Below are 21,896 nucleotides of genomic sequence, written 5' to 3'. Positions count from 1 at the left end.
CCAATCCTAGAGTGGTTTCTTCTGCAGCAGAAGTTGAAGGGCTGAGGACATCTGAGTAGTGCACATGAAAGATGTTACAGTAAAAGGTGACTTGAGCACTTCAAGACCTGGGAAAAGGTACAAGAAATAAATTAAGACCAGTGCTGATGATAGAAATTAATCTTAAATGATAGTGCTATCAAATTTACTCTGAGCAGATGACAGGAGAACGTCTTCCAGCACTTAAAATGCTGTCTGTGTTTTAGGTAGTGCTTAATTAAGACTGACAGTTTTGAAACTGCTATTTATAATGTTCAACTTCTGTGCCATTTAGGATGCCAGCAGCATGACAACTTCCTCAGAAGCATGGACTTAACCCCTGAGTCTCACTTTCAAAGATGACTAAAGGAGACCCTGGTCCACAGGTGGCTTTTGTAGACTATTCCCAAAGGAGGCTGTGCACACCCTGTTAGGCACCAGTTGTACCTGCCTGAGGTCAGAGTGCTGGCCTAGCTCTGTCTGTGGTCAGATAGAAAGAGAACAGGCCTACAAAAACACAACTCTGGGCTGGTGGGGTACGGTCATTGTAGAAGCAGTGCACGCTTTAGGCATGCTTGACTCTCAGAATTTAGGGGAACTGACTTTTTCAGGAATTCTGGCATTTTGCCTATGCTTTTAGCATAGGAAATGTGGCATGGTTGTTGGGCTTTCTGAATTGATCTGCTCATACACCCAACCACCTGACCAATGTTTTGCACTAGTAGTTTGGGGAAACAAAGTGCCCACCAGGTACTTCAGGTCAGCATGCTAGGAAATTGCTACTCATCCACATTTTATGAGAGTTTTAAAAATTGCTTTACCTTTCACCTTGGTATTTCAAGCTTTGTTTTATCTCAGTCTCATGTAGGGAAGCAGTAGGGGCCTCTCCTTACTTCAGCATTACAATTGGAAAAGCCAGTGGTTTGTACAAAATTCTGTTACAGGAGGAAGTCTGCGAAACAAAAACATGGGAGAAGAACCATTACACAAATGAAACAAATCTGGATTTTTACCTTGAATGTGTTTCTCTCCGGTTTTTTGGGGGGTTTTTTTTTGGTTGTTCTTTTTTCCCTATGATTATTGACCACAGAAGGGTTTCTGGGCTTTAGGGAAAAATATATCCTCTTTGCACTGGAAGAGAATGAAACTTGCCAGCATGGGTGATCTCAGTGAGATTTCACATCAAATAGAGCTTTTTCTGCGTGAGAGAAAATCACAGAATAAGAGAGGTCTGTTGCCTGACCTCCTGCTCAGAGCTGTGAAATGGGACCAGGTTGTGCAGGGCTCAGTCCTGTCGTGTCCTGAAAACCTCGAAGGCTGGTTACAGCACCACCTCTCTGGGCCTCATTGTAGTGCATCTCTGTCCCTGGGGCAGGGGGAAACATCTCCTTATATTCAGTCTGAACCTCTCTTGATTTAAGCCAATTTTTCTTTCCCTCCAGCCATATAGTGCTGTGAGGAGCCTGGCTCTGGCTTCTTGGCAGCTCCCTCCACCATGGACTCTGAGGCTGCTGCTCAGTTTGCCTAAGGCTGTCTTCTCTCCCAACTGAGCAAACCCTCGTTCCTCAGCCTCTCCTTACAGAGTTGGTGCTCCAGCCCCCAAATATCTCAGTGGCTCTCAGTTGAACTCCTATCGATCATTGTCTTTCCTGTATTGCCCTGGGACCAAAACTGGATGCAGCATTCCACACGTGATCTCAGGGCCATTGTGCAGAGGGGTTTAGTCACTGCACTTCATCTACCAGCTGTCCTCCTGTTGATAAGAGGGTTTCTTTACACCTTGATTTTTGTTACATTGATTCACCAGTGATGATGGCTGATGGTGTTGGCTCCGTGTGGTGGTTGTTGCTCTTGTGAAAAGTTAATGTTAGGAATGTAAACCAAACAATTTTAGACATCTTCTAGGATCACCTACTTCATGGGTTTATTAGTCCAACATAACTTAACAGTCTGGTGCTTCAGAAAATTATCTTCTCAATGTAGTCAGTGCTAGAAGTTTGATAAGTACTTTGCCTTATGGAATGTGTTTCCTTTTGAATAAACTCTGTCACAGGTATGTACTGGGAAATTTTCACAGCAGATGAAGCAAACAAACCAATATTAAAATTAGATTTTTCTTCAGTTGTGGATTTATTCCTCCATTAGAAATTCCTTTGCAATTTCTTTTTTTAAGTGATACTGTTCACCTTCCTTTTCTGTCCTAGTTGACACTAAAAGCACTGAAGATGATTGATACACAGTTACTAATGCAAAATGGTTTTAGATTTCCCTTAAAGGTAATGGGCAGTCATCACAACTGGCATTATGGACTTCTTAACATAAGTGTGTATTCAGGCAGCAGTGAAATAGGATTACATTTTCTGTTCATTTATTTATTGAGGCTGATAACTTGTTTACTTGGCAGAATATATGTCTGGGGCTCTGACTGATATGGAATAGCATCTAATTCCAGAAGTGATCCCTGGATCATAAGAATTAGCCTTCTTAGTGTTTTCATTTTCCAAAAAATGTAGGATGGGGATGTTGTAATTGCTGATCTCAGTCTTAATTTTACTTTTTTCCTGTTTTTTATTCCTTTTGTGTTTTTACACCTTTCCTTCCCTCCAATCTTTTTCCATTATTCTCCATGCTGTTGTTTCAGTGCAGTGCTTTTTTTCAGGAATTGAATATCAGCTTTTCCACTGAGACCACTAAGTGGTAGTAACATTTTGACTTTGGGAAAGACTATGTTGTATTTACTAAAGCCAAAATACTCAAACAAAAGTTGCTGCATGTTACTGAGATCTGTCTGGTTACAGGATGATGCGTGACCTAATAACGTACTTTTTGCAGCCTCGCTGGTGTCAAAGCTAAGTGCGTGAAGAAGACTGGAATGTGTGTCTGGAAAGTGTAGGCCTAAGCCTAGTCTTTTTTTTTCAAGTAGTGTTGTAGAGGTGAATTTATGCTCTGTGCTCGGGACTGCTGGGAGAGGACGTGTTCCCTTCTGCAAACTATCAAACTGAATTCTTACTGCGCTTTTTTAACTGCCCCCTACAGAGGCTGCAAGTCGTGCCATAGTCCAGTTTCTGGAGGTCAATCAAAGTGAAGAAGCAAGTAGAGGTTGGATGCTGCTCACCACAATCAATTTACTAGCTTCATCAGGACAGGTTAGTCTTAAACAGCAAAGCCAAAAATAAATTGGAGGGTGGGAGAGACAACAGCAGTAATATAACGAACTGCATGAACATTCACTAAAGGATGTAACTATATTCTGCTTACTGTGTTAAAATCCTTTTTCTCTTATACTGCCACAGGACTTCTGCTTTAGCTCCTTGGTTTCAGTTGCCTAAAAAAAATATAATCATTCTGGAACTTTAATTTGTAATGCTCTTTTGAATTATGCATGCAACTTCTATTGCTTCCCAAAGGCTTCTCTTGCATGCTGCTACTTAGTGCCCCATGAGATGCATGTCACATAACTCACCTAAATAGTTCAAACTTTGAACTTTGGACACCTCGCTGAAGGAGGGCAACAGCAGTTGCAAAAAGCAAAGCCAGCAGCAGTGATGAGTGGGTGGTGCCGTGAATCATTATTGCCGCTGCTTCTGGTGCTGCCCTCCCAGGGAGCCGATCTCTGGCACTTTGCTGGACAGCTGCGTGGTTTGTTATTTCTGTTCTAATCTGCCTTTATAATTCAGCACATCATTTTATCTGTGTTTTAGTATGTCAGCAGCCTCCACTCCAATTTGTCTTTTCTTCCCACTGATGCTTTCATATTTTCTACTACCTTGCTCCCTATGCCAGTTTATACCTTCATGCGAAGTGAGAGCATAAATTGAATAGTCCTCCTCCCACTCCTGTTTCCACTGCTACAAAGAATAGATAACTGATGAGGGCTTGGCTGAAGGTCTTGTAATTAACTTGTAAACTTCTGTTGGCAGAGACTGACAGGTTTTGTTTCTGTCCAGTGCAGTGACTGCTCAGAACTGTGGCTATTAGATGTTGTTGTCCTGTAAATAAATTATCCTATTTTTAAAGTTACTGTTTAGGGAGGCATTCAAAAATAGATGATGAATCTGTACTGTCACGTGAATACTTCACCAAAGGTGTGAGAAAGAAAAAACAGCATTTCAATCAGCTGCATTATAGGAGTGTGACTTTTTAAATAGAGTAATATGCTGAACTGGTGTTCTTTTTTTTTTTTTTGTTCTGTTTTCTTCTCCCTCAGAAAACCGTGGACTGCATGACTACAATGTCAGTGCCTTCCACACTTGTTAAATGTCTGTATCTGTTTTTTGACCTTCCACATGTGCCTGAGGTAGTTGGAGGAGCACAGAATGAACTACCTCTCGCAGAGCGCCGAGCGCTACTACAGAAAGTCTTTGTACAGGTAAGATGCAAGAAGAATGGAAATGCTACATATGAGAAAAGTCAGAAACTTTTCACTTGAACCGGGTTTTACTCTTCCTTGATTCTTCACAAACTGATGGCACAGATGAGGTTAAATTTCCACTCCTCCAGTAGTTTTTGTCCTTGGCAAATACTTCCTCCACAGAAATGCATGCAACTCTGCCACACAGATGCTTAAGAGGAGCAACATGTGCACTATTATTCTGTTTTCATCCAAGTGGTCCTAGTATTTGGTATTTTTGGCTGTTAGTGATTGAAATAAACATAGTAAAAAACATTAATGTTGATAATAATTTACTGATTTATATAACATATGCTATTTTCCCCTATAATTATGTGAAAAAAGCCCTATGACTGTGGGAACAAGTAATTTAAACATGAGAGCAATCTGAGCTTGCAGTTACTATTAAAATTATCCCTCAGATTTTGCAGGGAGACCAAGGACTTAATCTGAATTGCTCCTTTCTCAAGTTCCAGTTGGAGATCCTGCAAAGAAATTCCTGTATGTTCTCCTGATGAAACTTTTAGAAGGAGCTGACAGATACTGTTAGAAGGGGGTCAGTGGTCACACTACCTGTATCAGTGTGCAAATTGGGTACATCTCTGTGCAGGGTTATCGTAGCCATGTATGCAAAACCGTAGAGGTCTGTCAGAACTTTCATCCTTCAGGAATTTGAGGGCAGTGCCAGGATTTGTAAGTATAATGTCTGATGGGCATTTTGGTGCTGTTTTCCAAATCAGAAATCACAATGTGCTGTAACCTGTCTTTCAGAAATTGCTCTGTTGTGTTTCAATCAGCAGAGTTAATGACCAACGTTACCACATAGGGTCCCCCCAACCTACTACCACTCAGCTCTTTTCTCTCCCTCTTCAAAGGACGTAAAGTGGTGCTCTCAGATAGGCTGGATGGAATGGGTGAGGTTTCAGATAGCTTCCAAACCCTTCCAGATGCTGACAGCCTTCCAAAGTTGTCTTCTAGTTTTCTGAAAGGAAGCCTCAGCTTTTCCTGCTCAAGACACAAAATGGAGCTCAGATGTCCTCAAAGCACACAGAAAAGAGAGAGCGACGTAGTAGGTTCACTTGTGTGGCTGCATTTTTCTTGTTTATGGCAACTTGGAAATTCAGATCCAGGTGCCAGTTATTGAGGTAGGTCTGCAGTGTTGCTGTAGCCTTTCCTGACACGCTGTTTTGGCTGTTTTCATTTCACTAAAATATTATGGATGCTGCTCTGCCAACAACCCATCGATAGCCTTCTTCCTGCCTTAGGAAGGGATACAGCAGTTTGCTTCACAGAGCCTCTGCCTAATGCAGCATTTAGCCTAATTGTAAATTAGGCAACTGGTAGATTCTCCAAGAATGGAATAACGTGGTATCCATACAACTCTGCTATGTCAGCCGAAGAGATTTGAACTCTGCTGCTAATCTTTTGGTAGTCATTTCAAACTGAACTGGGACTTAAAATAACCAAGTGTTGAATAACCTTGTCGTCAATTGGAAATACAGAAACACACAAAGGGAAAATAGCTTGTTACTCTTTTTAATGTGTTTGCTAAGTGAAAGAATGTTTCATCTTTTCCTAAGTCTAGGCAAAAATAGCAATGATCAGGGTGTTAATGCTAGTTGTTTAATGACTTATTATTTCAGATCCTAGTAAAATTGTGCAGTTTTGTGTCCCCGGCGGAAGAACTGGCTCAGAAGGATGATCTCCAGCTTCTTTTCAGTGCAATAACCTCATGGTGCCCTCCCTATAATCTGCCTTGGAGGAAGAGTGCAGGAGAAGTACTAATGACCATATCTCGTCATGGCCTTAGTGTCAATGTAGTGAAATACATTCATGGTATGCATTTCTCTTCAATATTATTTGTTGGGGTCTTTTCTGTTCTTCTTTTGCAGTTTTCTTAGTTAGGAAATAGGCATGAAAATAATAGCTCAGGGAAAGCTTCCAGGCTTTTAGTTTGGACATGTGAATATTTACATACAGGTGAAATTTCAAAGCCCTTGTGTAGTGAGAGAGTCTATCTCATTCACATTTCAATATAACATTGGAGAATAGAGTTTCCCCTCGTGTTTTGGTGTAGAGTTTATGATGAGCAAAACGAAAAGCTTTCAGTAACTTTAGTAACTGCCTGTATGGAAAAATATTCATTGGGAAGATGCATAAATTTGTCATTTTTGCTGTGAGCATTAATTCTTAGTAGGAATAAGTTGGGTATGGTCCTGTGTTTGAATTGTCAGCAGCAGCCCCCTGTAAAGGCACGAGGCAGGCTAGCAGTGCCCTGTTTACAGCTGCTTGTCTGGGTACCACTATAGCTGGCAATAAAAGTGTAGAGACATCTGAGGAAACCGCAGGAAGAGGAATCAGCTCCCTGTGTTCTGCTGACGCAGTTGGAGCTATTAGAAGACCATGAAAGCTACTGCCTTGTAATAAATGCTGGTGCATTATGCAAACCGGGGAGAGCTAATTTGGGTATGATGGGAGAGAAGATTCTTTCTCCAAGACAACTTGCTTTTGCAGGAAAAGGCTGGGTGAGGCTGCTAAAACCACCTCTGATTTGCAATGTTCTCCAGAACATCAGGAGTGGCATATCCTGGTAACAGCAAAACTGGTGTAATATGGTCACTAGGAAATGCTGAAGGGACCACGGGCACAGAAACACTAGACTGCAAACCTACAAGTGCTGATGGATGGAACAGGCAGCTGCTTTCCTGCCCTGTGGTCCAGCCCATCTTCCCCAAACCAAGGATGTTGTCCCTAGGGCCTGGCCCAGGGAAGCTGCTCTTCACTTGGCTGAGAACCACACCTGTGGTGAGACAGTCTCTCAGTACTAGTGCTCCTAGGAAGCTTACAAGTAGCCTGCCCTAGAGCCTGTGTCACAAGCGAGTGGAGAGATTTGGGGACACAACTAGGAAGAGCCTGGCTGCTGGATGGGTTTGCAGCCCCTTTTTCCCTGCTGTCTGACTAGACTGCTGACTGTTCAGCCAGCCTGCATTTCTTCCCCAAGTCTTCCCCACTTTGCCATACATCTTACAGACTACATGTTGTGTGCATCCTGAAGGCCAAATTAAAAATATCTCATGGGCTTAATCCAGCCTGGAAGCCACCAAAAAAACGAAGTATCCAGAATCATTCCATTTTACCTCCTGTCCTTTTTTGAGGCAAGCAACAAGCATCCTGACTGTTGCAGGCATGGAAACTGTAGTGTACAGGGGCATTTCTCTAGCTGGTTACAGATTTTGGTAGCTAATAAAAGTAGTAGTTTACTCATCATATATCTTGCAAGGGACTGGTAAAGAGGAGGTTGCCCAGCTGGTTCATGACAAAGAACTTGGAAGAGCAAAACAAGATGAAAACTAGTGTTGGAGCTGCCTGGAAACAGCTTTGCATACAAAATACTCAAGTTGCATTAATTGAAAACTGCATGGGTGTTTAGGTATGTAGGACTTGGATTAGGAAGTTTGGTAAAATAATGTTTCTAATATTATATTTGAGGCTTTTAGACTGTAAGACCACATAAAAGAAGCATTTGTAGTTTTTAAATTGGACCGACTGTTGAAATGAACTAACATCCTTATCATATATTTTAGCTGTGTACACCCACTGGAAAAAAAGAAACCCACAGTTTGCTCACACCCTGCAAAGCAAGTAGTTACAAGGCTCCACAGAAAGAACCATTTTGGCGGTTTATTAAATACATCAGCCTGCTCCCAAATACTTCACAGAAAATTTCAGTCTGTGTTTTTTCTTGGGCTAGCAGTGTGTTTCCAGTTCCAGTCAAAAAGATGTACAAATATCACTTGAAAGCACAGCACAGTCATCAATTAAGTATTTTCAGAGAGGGCTTAAAAGGTGATAGGCTTTTTGCTGCATCTGTAACAGCCTCCTGGTGGGTTTTTGGTGAGTGTAGCAGGTGTATGTGCATATGTGAAAATGTTATTAAGGGCAACAAAGAAAATAACTAGACATTTGACTGTGTCATTTGGCATATTACAGCTACTACTATTATCTTTTTTTCTATGGGCTTCATCCACAGAGGGGTGAAGCTGGCATGTCAAAAGATACTCTGGGTTCTTTAGAAAGGGAAATAAAATCTTAAAAGCAGTCGGCATTTCCTCTCACTTGTTGAATACAAAAATGAACATGACTTAAGAGATAACATCTGTCAAGAGGCTCATCTCATATTCAGGGAAAAAAGTTAAGACATTTCATCATATGCAAAGGAGCATCCTTTCACTGTCTTATGCTTTAATTTGGCCTCTGGGAAATTTTGTTATCAGTCTAGCTAGAAAGATTAATGCTTTTGTGTTGCACGTGCTGCGAAGTTAAAATAGCAAATAATTGAAGGGGGAGCATTTTTAAAATGGAGTGCAACCTAAAATCTCACTATAGATTGGGGAAAACCTTTTGCTACTGACCGATGAACTGATGGAGTGTGAGAATTATGCAGAACAAGACAAGCTGTCTCTCTTTGATGCCAGTCAAAGAAATGCTAACCAGAACAGCGATAAGAAAACATGGTGTAAAGGCTTATGTGTAGGGTTTTACCTAACATCAATAACAGTTTAGGTCAGTGTTTTGTACAGCTTTGTGTTTTAAAAGAAAAAACTATATTTTAGAATTATTTACAGTTGCCATATTTGTCTTTTTATTCTGTCGAGTTATCTGGTCAGACTTTTTAGGTAAAAACCAGTTAAAATCTACTAGTTAAAAACTAGTTAAAAATCTACAGTTTCCTCCTTACAAGGGTAAAGATTATAAAAGGGAGGAAGGGGTCGGCAAAAAGAGGTTAGAGTTCAAATCCAAACCCATTTGAGGATCCTTCTCATCTTCAAGTACTCTGTGATACTCAGTGTTACATGATAAGAGATACTTCAATAAGTTACCTTATTACTGTATTTATAGTACTATTTATACTTCTGGTTGTGACTGATGTGAGTAAAATCCTAAATTTCTTAATTGCAATTCTTTACAGAAAAGGAATGTTTGTCCACGTGTGTCCAGAACATGCAGCAGTCTGATGACCTTTCTCCCCTAGAAATAGTTGAGATGTTTGCTGGACTTTCTTGTTTTCTCAAAGACTCCAGTGATGTATCCCAAACGTTGTTGGATGATTTTAGGATATGGCAAGGATACAACTTCCTCTGTGACCTCCTCCTCAGGTATGTAAAAGTGCTTGAAGAAATGCAGACAGATCTCTGAACTTTTTTTAAAAAAGGTTTCACTTGAACAAACAAGTGATTATAGATTATTATGGAGTGAAGACATTACATTATGTGATTCTCTCAATTTATGGAACTACACTGTTTAACTTTTTAGTCTTTAGTAGCGATTTATTACTAAATATTTCTGTGTTTTGTGAAGAAAGCAGATGCTTAAAAACAACTAGTACTAAATATTTAGAAATAATTTGGAACATAAAATTTTAGCTGCAATTAGTGATTTTTGTGTTTGGTTGGGGATTTGTTTTGTTTTGTCTAGGAACATGGTTTAGTGGTGAGCTTGGCACTGCTGAGTTAACAGCTGGACTCAATGATCTTAAAGGTCTTTTCCAGCCTAAACAATTCTGTGATTATGTTATTGTCTTATCATGCTATCATAATGAAAAAGCACGTATGTAAGTGGGGTACATGTTGCAAGGGAATCAGTGTGTGTGTATGTATTTTTTTATTTTTTTTTTTTACTTTTTATTAAGGATGCTGCTAATGCATCAGAAAATATGGTAATGAAAATGCCTGCCCAAACAAAACTTGGATGTATGATCTATCCATGATTTTAGTTCTTTCTATGGAAGAAACTTCTTTCTTTCCTTTCTCAGTCAACAAATTAGTGTCTGTTGCTTTATTTGTGTAAAATCTATGATCAGTCCATGTTGCTTTGTTTGGATATGAAGACCTGAAGAAGGATGCTTAGCTGTTGAAATATATATGTGTTTTTCAAGTCCAAGATGGAAACTTGGAAATTATGTTTACAAGTATGTACCTTATGAAGTATACTTGGGCCAAAGGTGCTAAAAAATACTAGGTCTTAATGAGAGATGTTAATGTTGTTATCTCCCTCTTTCAAGTCATTCATTTTTGGGTACCAAGATACTGGGTTTTGGCACCCAAATATTTGAACTAAATCTTCCACTACATAATTTTGAGGGGTTTTTGTTTGTTTTAAAAGGATACCAGACATAGACATGGCATTTGAAATTTTCGATCGTGGTCAAAATTATTCATAAATTATCGTTGGTACCACGAAAGGTAGAATGCCTACCAAGGAATTGTTATTTTTCTTATTGTATAAATGGAGTTTTGGAGTATGTTATATTTACTAATGCATTAATTCAAAGTAGTGTAATTCAAGCGCAGTTGTTTCCCAGAAACTGTCAGCCAAAGTTTAGGTGAAATATGAGGGGAATGCACTGTCATTAGCATTTTCATCTTCAGGTACAAAAGTGATCCTCTGTAGAGCAGGTGTTTTCACCAGACTCTCTCCTGAGCTCACTCATCCTTTAAATCAAAGAATGGGGGATCCCTGACAAAGGTATAGGAAGACTTGAGATTTGCATGTCTGATCATCAGGTGACATCAGTAAAGGTTAATAGCACAGAAATATGTTATCCTCACTTCTTCCCAAGGTGGTCTTCTAGAAGCAAATAAAGGTATTTTTTCAAAAAACAGTCATTTTGAATAAGCCTGTGTATTCGTCAGTGATGGAGAACAGTAACATATTCTCTCTGGACATATTTTGGATCAAACCTACTGACAGAGACTTGTCCAGCTCTAATGGCACTATTTGTGAAGATCACTGTCATGTAAGGGTGTGAAATCTGGATGCTGGACCTCTAGCTGCAAAAAAGAAAGGCTTTGGAGCTGGAAAACCAGAAGGATGTGTGAAGAAGGTGGCTTAGTAAAAAACTGCAGAAGGTTTTTGAGGGGCCGGAGGAGCAAGTGTGTAATTGCACCTGGACGGTGTGAAAGGGCAGGGAATGTGGAGGATCAGTAGAATGCCAGTAGATCAGTGCTTCTCTAGTGACTGTTTGCAGGAGGTTCCTGTTTAAAGGAGATTGTTCCTCAGCTATCTCTGACTGAGAAGATGGAGGATGAAGAATGAGCTGCTTCTAAAGGGCTCCCATGATCACTTGTCAGCAGGAAGGAAAACAGAGCTTGCGTTGCATAAGCAAAGAGGAGATTGTGGTCCCCAGCTTACTCCTGGGATCTACAGAGGCTATACAGTTAGCAAATAATTAAACATGGTATAATTTTTGATGAAGTAGAAGGAAAATGAGGATGGTTCTAGGGTTCAGAGTCAGTTTTTAGGGTTTGGTCTGACGGTGAGCTGCTGGCAGGAAACAGTGGTTGGAATGGGATGTTACATTTCCATTCTCTTGTGCTCAAAGGTAAAGTTTTGGAGTTCTAAGGAGGGTGCTTCATCCAGTGCTTCTAAGTGTTAGGCTTCTACCAAGATACCATCTCATTAACATAAAATATTAACTCTCAAAGTGGCAGCTGTAATCTAGCAAGTTAATTATGGATTTATTTAATTACAGACTATATATTTGCTTTCATATCCAATAGCTTCATGTCTGTGAGAGGATTTTTAAAGTAATTTTCGTGTCTGTACTGCTTTTTAATAGACTGTTGAGTTCAAGGAAAGATTTATGAGGTGAATTTCTATGGCAAATAACTGTATGCTCTTCCAAGTTCAGTGTTTGACTGACTTTATGGTATGACATACAAACACATAACATACTGCAGGATAGGGCAGTAAAACTGTGGTCTCTAAGTTAATTGAGGAAAATGGGTCTTATTAAAGTGATTTGAGGTGAAATAAACTAATGCTGCTAACCTGATCTATTGTATTTTCTTTAGATTAGAACAGGCAAAAGAAGCTGAATCTAAGGATGCTCTGAAGGACTTAGTTAATTTGATCACTTCCTTAACAACATATGGTGTCAATGAATTAAAACCAGCAGGTGTTACCACGGGAGTACCTTTCCTACTACCCGGGTTTGCAGTCCCACAGCCTGCAGGCAAAGGTGAGTCTGCTTGCTTTCTCTCTCTGGCTTTTTGTTGTTTTAAATGTAAACAACAAAATACAGAGAAGCTGTTTACTACACAAACTGTTTGCAGCTGAGTCTAGGTTTTTTATCTAAGATTGCATTTTAAGCTGACACTTTCTGCGTGGACGTTGTAAGAGATTATCATAGTGGAGAGATGCACTGAGTTGATTTATTGTGTTTTAAGCTGCTTTTACTAAACTGATACGAAAGACTGATGCGGTAGCTTGATGTTTTATTTTATTTTTTTTAATCCTCCTCCCACCCCATTTTGCATTGTTAGCTTTTTTTCAACTTACGCAAATGTAACTTGTGAGCTGGAATCTGTTGTTTCATCACCAGTGTTCACAGTGATAAAATCTGTGGTGTGCTTGCAACCACAGTCAATTATGATACAGAGATAAGGTTGAGGAATTCCCAGGGGAGAAAGGGTTTTATAAAAATAAGCTTATGTTTCATGTCCTGTGCATAAACTTAAAATTCAGGTAAGTCTTGTACGTAACTAAGGAGTTTGGAACTTAATAGTCATTGTGGAGCTAGTTTGTTACTTGAACTTTTTATGAGATTTACTAATACCCCTGATAAAAGAAAACAAATTGTGATAGGATTGAATTTATAGATTTATGGGATATATTTTGACTGTTTCTCATGTTCCTTGGACAATGACTTCCTTTCTCTGGTATTGAGAGAGTTCATTGTTCATGGGATTTGTTTTTCTCTTGCATTAAATAGAGAAAGGTGGTGATACACTCACAGTTTAATTTCTCCATGTTTTGATAATAATATTAATTTTTGTTTAGACTAATCAGTTTTTCTGGTACAATAGCATAAGAGAACCATGGCCTGTTGCAATTTGCAAAAGAGTTTTTTAATTTTGTGATATTTGTCTTGACATCTCTCAGTTCCTTTCACCTACTTTTCCTTATAGGTGGAAGTTGTCTTTTTATAAAGACCATACTCATTTTTTTTAATTGCTTCTGTTTAAATCATGTTAGTTCTTGAATTCTGAAGAGCTGGTTAAAATATCATTTCTTCAGGGGTCCTCATAATAATCACAGTTAATTTAATAATCTTCCTGATTGCCTGGAACAACTGTTGATACTAAATTAGTGTCAGCTATAACTATTTATATTCTGTGTTCCTGTCACATTTAATAAGCTCTAAGTCCTCCTTTTTGACATTTTTGTGTAATAAGGAAAGCATGTTAAAAAGTCCTTTTAGAAACAACTGAGTGTGACTTATAATGTAACTAATATTCTTCCAGTATGTGAAATTGTTCCATGTTCATTTTCAAGAGAGTTTCCGGTTGTCTTCTGGAGAAATACTGGCATGGGAAGTGGTGAGGCTAGGCATGAACATAATTGAATTTATTGTTAAGTTGGACAGCTTAGTTTATAAACAATTAAGAGAGTAGTCTTCCACAGAGAATATGTAATAAATCAGAATTCTTTGTTTACGAAAGGATTTTTAAATCAGGTTATCAGTTTGTGTAGACCTTGCTTGCAAATAAGATTTTATTGTTAGAACATCCTAAATGCTTTGGTTAGAATGTCTTTAAAGTCTCACTCTTGATTGTCTATTTTGTTAAAATTATTTTTTACCATTAGTTGTTTTCCGTATCATGGGATTTGCCCACTGTGACTTGTACTGTTCCTACAGAAGTTAAAAAAGCTGTCTTTGAGGCATTTTTAGTAGAATAAGAGTAATATCTGCCCATAGAAAGTTCTGGGAACAACAGGGAGCACTCATAAATGAAGCATTCTTTGGCTGAATGACTGAGATTTTAATCAGCTTGCAGGTACTTATAAGAAGAAATTTGTACAAACTGGCCTTATGCTGCCCTGTGGAGTTTCTCTACACTGGCAGTTGCCAAAAAGAGAAATCGAGCAGAGAATTTGGTGACCTGGCTTTGATACTAACTGACAAGGACTTGTCATTGCTTATTGCTCTGTTGAGTGAGGGGATGGAGGTGGCTGTTGTTCTAAACTTAGCCTGCCAGAGTTGTGTTCTGCCTTATGGAATACAGAACATTTTACTGTTGCTATAATGTGCTCTCCTATGGCCTGGGTAGATGACAGGCAGGCTTTGTTTTGTCTCTAGAATTTATCCTGTTGTACATTTTAGTGCTAAATCAGCATACTTAGTTATTTGAAAGAAATTGTCTTTGATTTAGCTGCTTAAGTAAACACTTTCAAAGCTGAAGATGCCATTGTAATAAACAGGAGATTGTAGGATTTACAATGTAAGTGGTTGTGTAGAGGCTTCTTTTTATACATGACATATATTGTTATTTAATTCCCATTTGTTAAAATGCATAAATCATTATTAATAAGTGCTCATTGTTTACAATGATTAAGAACTTTCTCTTTCCTTTTTCCTCCCATCCCACTTTGTTTCCTGATTTAGGTCATAGTGTGAGGAATATTCAAGCATTTTCTGTCCTCCAGAATGCATTTTTGAGAGCAAAAACCAACTATCTAGCACAAATCATCCTTGATGCCATCACAAATATTTATATGGCGGACAATGCCAACTACTTCATTTTGGAATCGCAGCACACGTTGTCTCAGTTTGCAGAGAAAATTCCTAGACTTCCAGAAGTGCAGACCAAATACTTTGAGATGCTGGAATTGGTTGTCTTCAGCTTGAATTACATACCCTGTAAAGAACTGATCAGTGTGAGCATCCTTTTAAAATCCAGCACTTCTTTTCAGTGTAGCATCATTGCCATGAAGACACTCCTGAAGTTCACCCGTCATGACTACATCTTTAAGGATGTCTTCAGGGAAGTGGGACTTCTGGAGGTGATGGTAAATCTTCTTCATAAATATGCAGCCCTTTTGAAAGATCCCACTCAGGCACTGAATGATCAAGGTAGCGTGTCCACTTCTATTTTTCTAATACCTGTCTTTTTTTGACTTGGAATAGTGGAATCTAGCACTTAAGAGGAGGAACAGGAGAGTCTGAACATGTACCTCAAGGGCTGAATCATGCTGGGGGCTGCTGTGCCATCTTAAAAGCTCATTGGAACTTCTTCTCTCTTAATGTCCTCAGAGAAGCTCGAGGCAACCTTAAATGAAAAACACTGTATGAATACAAAATAGTAGGAGTTAGTATTTTCCTTTTTAAATGTTTTTTTGATGTGTTGGTTTAATATCTGTTACTTAACATGAAGAAACTAAAGGAGCAATGCATAACATCCATATTCTTCCTAACAAAAGGTACTTGTGGGTTTCCTTGTGTATGTCTAGCCCCAGCTTTGAAAAAACACTAGAGAGCTCAAATTTAAGCTCTTAATAGGAGTGTGTATTCAAGTTTGCAGTCTCTTTTATAAATTGGGTCTACATTTTTCTAAGCATTAAAAAAAAATATGAAAATTAGTTATCTCCAGAACTGAACATCACAGAGATAAGCTACATAGCTGCCGGGCCTGCAAAGCAGACACTGCCAAGTGCCATAGGAGCCTACATGCACACACACAGAATTTTTGTGGGGGTTTTTTTGTTCTGTTTGGTTTTTTTTTTGTTTGCATTCTTTGTACAAACTGCAGTCAAGTTAGTGTTACTCGGCGTCACTTACTTTTTAACCATAGCTGTTGGATGTTTCACCTGAGTTTAGTTGTGTGAATCCTCATTGAGTGGTAGCTGCAGATTAGAGTTAGAAGGCTTTGTTTTACCAGCAACTCCGTTGAAAAACACATCATTTCTCATGTTCTTGTGAATAAATGGACAAAGTTGTCATATGATTAGGGTGCTACCTGGGCACACATGCCTTTGTCTTGTGGCTTTCCTTTTATGAGAATAATTAAAAAAACCCAAAACACCCACTTTTTTCGGGAGTTTGATGCTGTGTGTGAGATGCCACTTGTGATGTTGGTTGGTCTGTTACACCTGTTGAGTCATAAGCATATTTACTATAATTATGTGAGTGTAGTTTTGTGTGGAATTTCTCCTTTGAAGTACTGAATACTGAACAAGAGCAGATCCTGTTAAGTCTTCAACTGTGGTTTGATTTTGTGGCTTCGACAAACAATAGCTGAGGATGTGAAACTACACCTACAGCTGTAGTGTCACACTGCTGAGCTCACAGTGCTCAGAAGTTTCCATGTAAATTCTTGTCTTTATAAATTAACTTTTCAAATTATTCATAGCTAAACTAAACTTTCCCAGGAATGCATGTGTAGACTGAATCTTAATTTGCTTTTGAAAATGGTTAGGCTGCCTTCTCTCTGGGGAAGCAAAGAAAATAAAAGTGTTGGTGGAAAGTATCAAGAGCCATTTTAGTGTGATATTTACTATGACTTTAGCTTCTGAAATTATTTTTTAGTGGATTCAAGAAACAGTTCATTTGAGGACCAAAAGCAGCTGGCTTTATTGGTTATGGAGACCTTGACAGTACTACTACAAGGATCAAACACAAATGCAGGTAAGTAGAGAGATTGCTGCCAAAATATGTATAAAAGAGTAACACAGAAAACCATGTCTTGACTTTCTATCTTCAGACAAATAATCAAACACACTGAAATATACTCTCTCTCTCTCGCCATGTTTTTCCAGTAAAGGGAATAGGCAGCATAATTTAGAGTGCATAAGGGGTAAAAAATAGTGCTTTAACTTGTGGTTTTTTGCTGTTGTTTACTTGAAGGCAACTACCACACCCCATCACATTCTAACACTACTATAATAATCTGTAGTAGTGCTTTTAACACAGTTCGTGTATCAAAAAAATTAACTTGTAATTAGAAATGTAGTTCAGTGTTCAGTGTCACATCTTCTTAAATGTGATTAACAATGCTTGCAGCTTTAGTTAAAGTTGGTTTTTTGATTCTTAAAGGCTTGTTCCCAGTCAGTATATATAAATAGGGCTCTGTTATGATTGTCCTCTTCTAAATCAGGCAGTTTTATATGATGCTCCATTAGCAAAGACTTAGTGATTTTGAAGTAGACACTATGTGTACCTCATACTGGTAAAAGCTGTCTCTGAGAGATTGAAATAGCAGATTGAATAAGGATGACGAATGTTTTTAAACCACTTGTTCTGTTAGACAAAGAAGAAAATGAGCAGGTGGGAGGGGACAGACTCCACCCTGAGGAACCAGGGAGTTTCTGGCCTTGGAGGCCACGAAACATCTGTATTTCAGCAGATTTTTTTCCTCTTTTTCAATTTTGACTGGTGTTTTCTTACTTCTGTTTTTATTCATATAAGTAGGAGAAGCTACAGTCTTTGATAAATGTTTAAGAAAGAAATCTTGACAATTTTCCAGCTTGGTTGATAGCTTACTGTTTAAATATCAGTTTATGGGCTGATGACTTAAAGCTTGTAACTTGTTTCTTTTCTGCTTTTTGCCTGGGAATTTTTTTTGTTTAAATTTAGACCCAGTGTTGGAACAATCTCCAGTGGTGCCTATGTCATTTAACTCTTGCACTTGATGTGTTGCATTTCAGCTTGTGGTTTCAAACCACTTCCGAAGATGACTTTTGAATTCTCCCTGCTGAGCATTTATAACATCTGCCAGCTTGGCTTTGTCCACGTTTTTGATAAGCAAATTCATCATTGCATCAGGAAAGGCATTATTTATGGCACTTGAGATAAACCCCAGTTGCATGCCCTTAGTCAAGCAGAAGGGCATTGCCATGAAGCAGAGATTGCTCCGAGTAGGTGTTTCCATTAGTTTTACCTTCAGTCTGTCAGGATTGCACATAGACCATTTGGTTGGGTTGCTCGTGAGAAAGCTGTGGATGACTCTGCCAGAAGCTTTGCTGAAGCTGTTGTGTGTCTCCTTTGCCACTTCCCTTTTGTCCCCCAAGCTACTCCTCCTGTCAAGGGAAAGGAAAAAAACCCCATCATTTTGATTTACTAGAGGATTCTGTTCTGTGATGAACAGTAGCGAATAGGCTGAAATAAGCAGGTTTTAGAGAGGAATTGGTATTGGTCACAGGTGAATTGTATTTATCACTCATCTTTGGTTTTGCCAACATGCCAGTACATGGTTTTGCCATGTAAGAAAAGGCAGAATTAGAAACGAATCAGAAAGAAGTGGCATGAAGGTACGTGTGGGGGTTTTCATATATGGAGAAATTGGGCAAAATGTGGTTGAGAAACCATTTCCCGATGTCTGTGCAGCGTGACTGAGACGTGGACTCAGTGCCACTGTAGTCAAAGGCCAGCAGAGGTTACAGGTCATCACAGAGGCGTAAGTAAGCATTGTGCAGCCTTGTAGTGATTCATACTGTATTCAAAGCTTAGTTTCTGTTGCTAAACCAGTGTCTCTGATAAGGTTTCCGGAATATTTCATAACTGCTAACCAAATTTCAGCAGAACTTTGGGTGTCCAGACTCACACAGGTTCCTCGGATAGATGAGAACCAATGCCAAGAGTGGGAGGGGTATAAAATGTTACTTCAGTCTCTCTCTGAAAATAAGAGGCCTGACCACTGAAGAGATGCACTTTGCCTGTGAGGGGATGGAACCAACTTACATGTCTCAGAGTCTGAGGCCTCTCCTTTTGCACTAAGTCCATATCTTATCCAGAGGACACCAGCGAAAGCAAGAGGCAGGAAATTAGAAATGCATGGTGGGATTAATATTTGTTTATGTCCATTAAGGGGAATAAACATTGTGTTACTGGTTAATCCTGAACTTGGTCATTTAAACAGCCCTTTTGGTTTATGGTCACAATGAAAATTATCCTTTTTGATGCAATAATGCAGCATTGATCCATTTTCCTACTCTGTTTTCATTTTCAGTAATTACCATAGGGCAGTGCTCTGGGTGCTGACAGTGTACTAAACACACATTCTATAAGTCATATATATTCCACTTTGGGTTTTATGATGATTTCAGAATCAATTTTCATATAATTAGTGGTTAGTATTGCACATGTGTTGTTCTGAGTAGCCAGTAAGCTTGAAAATCACCATTTGACTTAAGCTTAATCTCTACAGAGATGTTTTGCCACAAGAAGACTTCTGCAGAATCCTACAACTTTTGTGGATAGACAGAACCATTTCTCAACCAATGCTCCTACTATGGTCATCTTGTTCATAAACAACCTAGTTATATTTTTAGTTCATATTACATTTAGTTCATTGCTAAATGTAATATAAATGTTACCCTTAACCAAAACAGGGTATAGTCTTCACAAAAGGTGGAGGACTTGGTATATTTTTTTATTTCATCCTGAGACTCTTTGAGCTCTAGCATGAAAAGAGTAACTACTGTTGGAGAAACAGGATTATTGAGGAAATTCTTAGAACTGACCTCCATCCTTGTATTCAACACCTCTAAAGAAAAATATTGCTAGAAGGCATTCGAGTTCTATTTTTATTTGTGGCAAGAGAGGAAAGATAGTAGTAAGTTACTAAATATCCATAAGGCTAAAACTCTGCCATTCAGTTTCTAGAAATAAAAATAAACACCTTCTACATTGTTTTGTTGTCATTATTTGTTACTGATTGTATTTTTCACAGTCCTTATCCTCGCCCCTCTTTCCAATTAGGTATTTTCAGGGAGTTTGGTGGCGCGAGATGTGTCCACAACATAGTGAAGTATCCGCAGTGCCGCCAGCATGCCCTGATGATCATCCAGCAGCTGGTGTTGTCACCAAGTGGAGAGGATGATATGGGCACCTTGTTGGGACTGATGCACTCGGCTCCACCTACGGAACTGCAACTGAAAACAGACATCTTAAGGGTAAGTGAGCTATTGTTGTTCGTGATTCTTGCTCCTAAGATGTTGTTTCAGAAAAGAAAACAATGAAAAGGGGATTGGATTGAGTTGGACTGCGTGGATGGTGTTTAGCTACTGAATGTAGATCATCTCTGGAGCTCAAATGTGTACATTTGATGCATGATTTTTATTTTCTTCCATCTGTCCATGGTAGGTTTCAGAATCAGAGGTGAAGGGTAGTGAGTGAGTATGTTTTTAACATCATCATTGGAATCAGTCTTAATGGATAGGAAATGAGGTTCTACAGTTATGATAATCTTTCCTGGTGGCATATTGTTCAGTTAAAAATAATGAGAATGTGTGGGGAGAAAAAAGCAAGCATGTAACACATAAGCTTATTTTCAGTGCTGGCTTGCATTTTCCTGTAGCAAGCTTATTTTATTTTACCAATTTTTTAGTTATGAATGGTGAGATAATTAATATAAATGTAAGTTATATTGATCATAGTAGAAGATAAAGCCAAAAAACTTGCATGCTTAAGGAAAATAGTGAAAAGGGAGGGAAGTAAGGCTGTGAGTGGAGGAAGAAGTGAGAAAAATCTTATCTGTTTCCTAGTGTATCAGGATTTTTGTCTGTTAATCTAGACCCAGAATTTCTTCTCAGAGTAGCTCGTGTTATTTTTGTAAATTGACATAATACCATTTATTTTAGGGAAGAAAAGGTGAGGCAAGTACTCGTAAGTAAATGAGTCTTACTGGAGAGAGCTCGGAGACATCTAGGTTTGTCTCTGTTTAGAGGAGCTGTACTATTTCTCTAGCATATGAGCAGCTTCATATTATTCCAAAAGACAGAAAGGAAAGCTAGTAATAAAGTTATTCATTTGCAGTGTTTTGTCTGTCAAGGTATTCAGTCATTTTTGAGCATGTGTTACTTGCAATACTTAAGGGGAGAGAAAGGATATTGCAGTTTCCTAAAGGATTTAACATAGAAAATCAGGATTTCTGTCTTTCATGTGATCTGTTGTACTTGTCTTCCGTCAGTGCTGTTTTCAGAAGTTTTGGTTATGGAACTGACAGTCCAGAACAGTGTCGTGATATGTCTCTTACTGTTTGTTCAAGTTTGTCAGGAGATGAGATCCTGCCTTCAAAGGAATGACAGTCTACCTATTTCAATACCCATCTTTTCAGTGCTTAAAAAAAAATAGCAGCATGATTCTGAAGAAGTAAACTTTTGGTCATGGAAGACTCCCCACTAGCTTATATTGGTGTATCAGTAACATTTTTCTGTTGTTTACAATGCTTCCTATGAGAGACTTTTTCTTCTCTATTCCATAATCACATGTGGGTCAAACTTCCCATGACGGGTGTTTTTGTTTGTTTGTTTTTGGTTGTGTGGAGGGGCTTTTCCACTCCCAGATTTCACAGATAAATGCATATTATCCTCTAGTACCCAGGTTCATGTAGTTTCTGCTGTTTATGCTGTGCCTTTGTATTTATTTGTTCAGCAAGTAAGGTTTTATCCGCTTTTATTTCTCTCTCAGGCTTATTTTTAGACAGCAACTCTTAGAATGAAGTCTCACTCAATTCAGAGAGTTATAGAGGAAAGCTAAAACTTTTTTGGCTAATTTTTTGCTGCCTGAATTCACTAACTGAATTGTTGTGTTTGCTGTTCTGGCTTCATAGCTGCCAGGTGCTTCTGCATTGTAGATTTCTAGGTGACTTGTTTTAGGATGCTTCAAGGTTTAGATTCCTCATTGCTACAAGCAGTCATTTGCCCACTC

At 38.8% G+C, this 21,896-nt stretch overlaps 1 protein-coding gene across 8 annotated transcripts in view; it reads left to right on the top strand.

Moving 5' to 3' along the window:
* Positions 1-21,896, top strand: part of WDFY3 (WD repeat and FYVE domain containing 3) — a 133,699-nt gene that overhangs the window by 32,455 nt on the left and 79,348 nt on the right. For all 8 annotated transcript variants that reach the window (XM_027652734.1, XM_027652727.1, XM_027652733.1 and 5 more), the window contains exons 4-11: positions 3,055-3,164; positions 4,226-4,387; positions 6,052-6,244; positions 9,378-9,564; positions 12,262-12,428; positions 14,856-15,323; positions 16,776-16,874; positions 19,947-20,140. In XM_027652734.1, the coding sequence (XP_027508535.1) occupies positions 3,055-3,164; positions 4,226-4,387; positions 6,052-6,244; positions 9,378-9,564; positions 12,262-12,428; positions 14,856-15,323; positions 16,776-16,874; positions 19,947-20,140 (1,580 nt within the window). The remainder of the gene's footprint in view (positions 1-3,054; positions 3,165-4,225; positions 4,388-6,051; positions 6,245-9,377; positions 9,565-12,261; positions 12,429-14,855; positions 15,324-16,775; positions 16,875-19,946; positions 20,141-21,896) is intronic.

Source organism: Corapipo altera, unplaced genomic scaffold (genome assembly GCF_003945725.1).
Source record: "Corapipo altera isolate COAL_440 unplaced genomic scaffold, ASM394572v1 69, whole genome shotgun sequence".
NCBI classification, from domain to species: domain Eukaryota; kingdom Metazoa; phylum Chordata; class Aves; order Passeriformes; family Pipridae; genus Corapipo; species Corapipo altera.
Note: the sequence above shows the minus strand (reverse complement) of the source record. Positions and strands in the feature narration are given on the sequence as shown.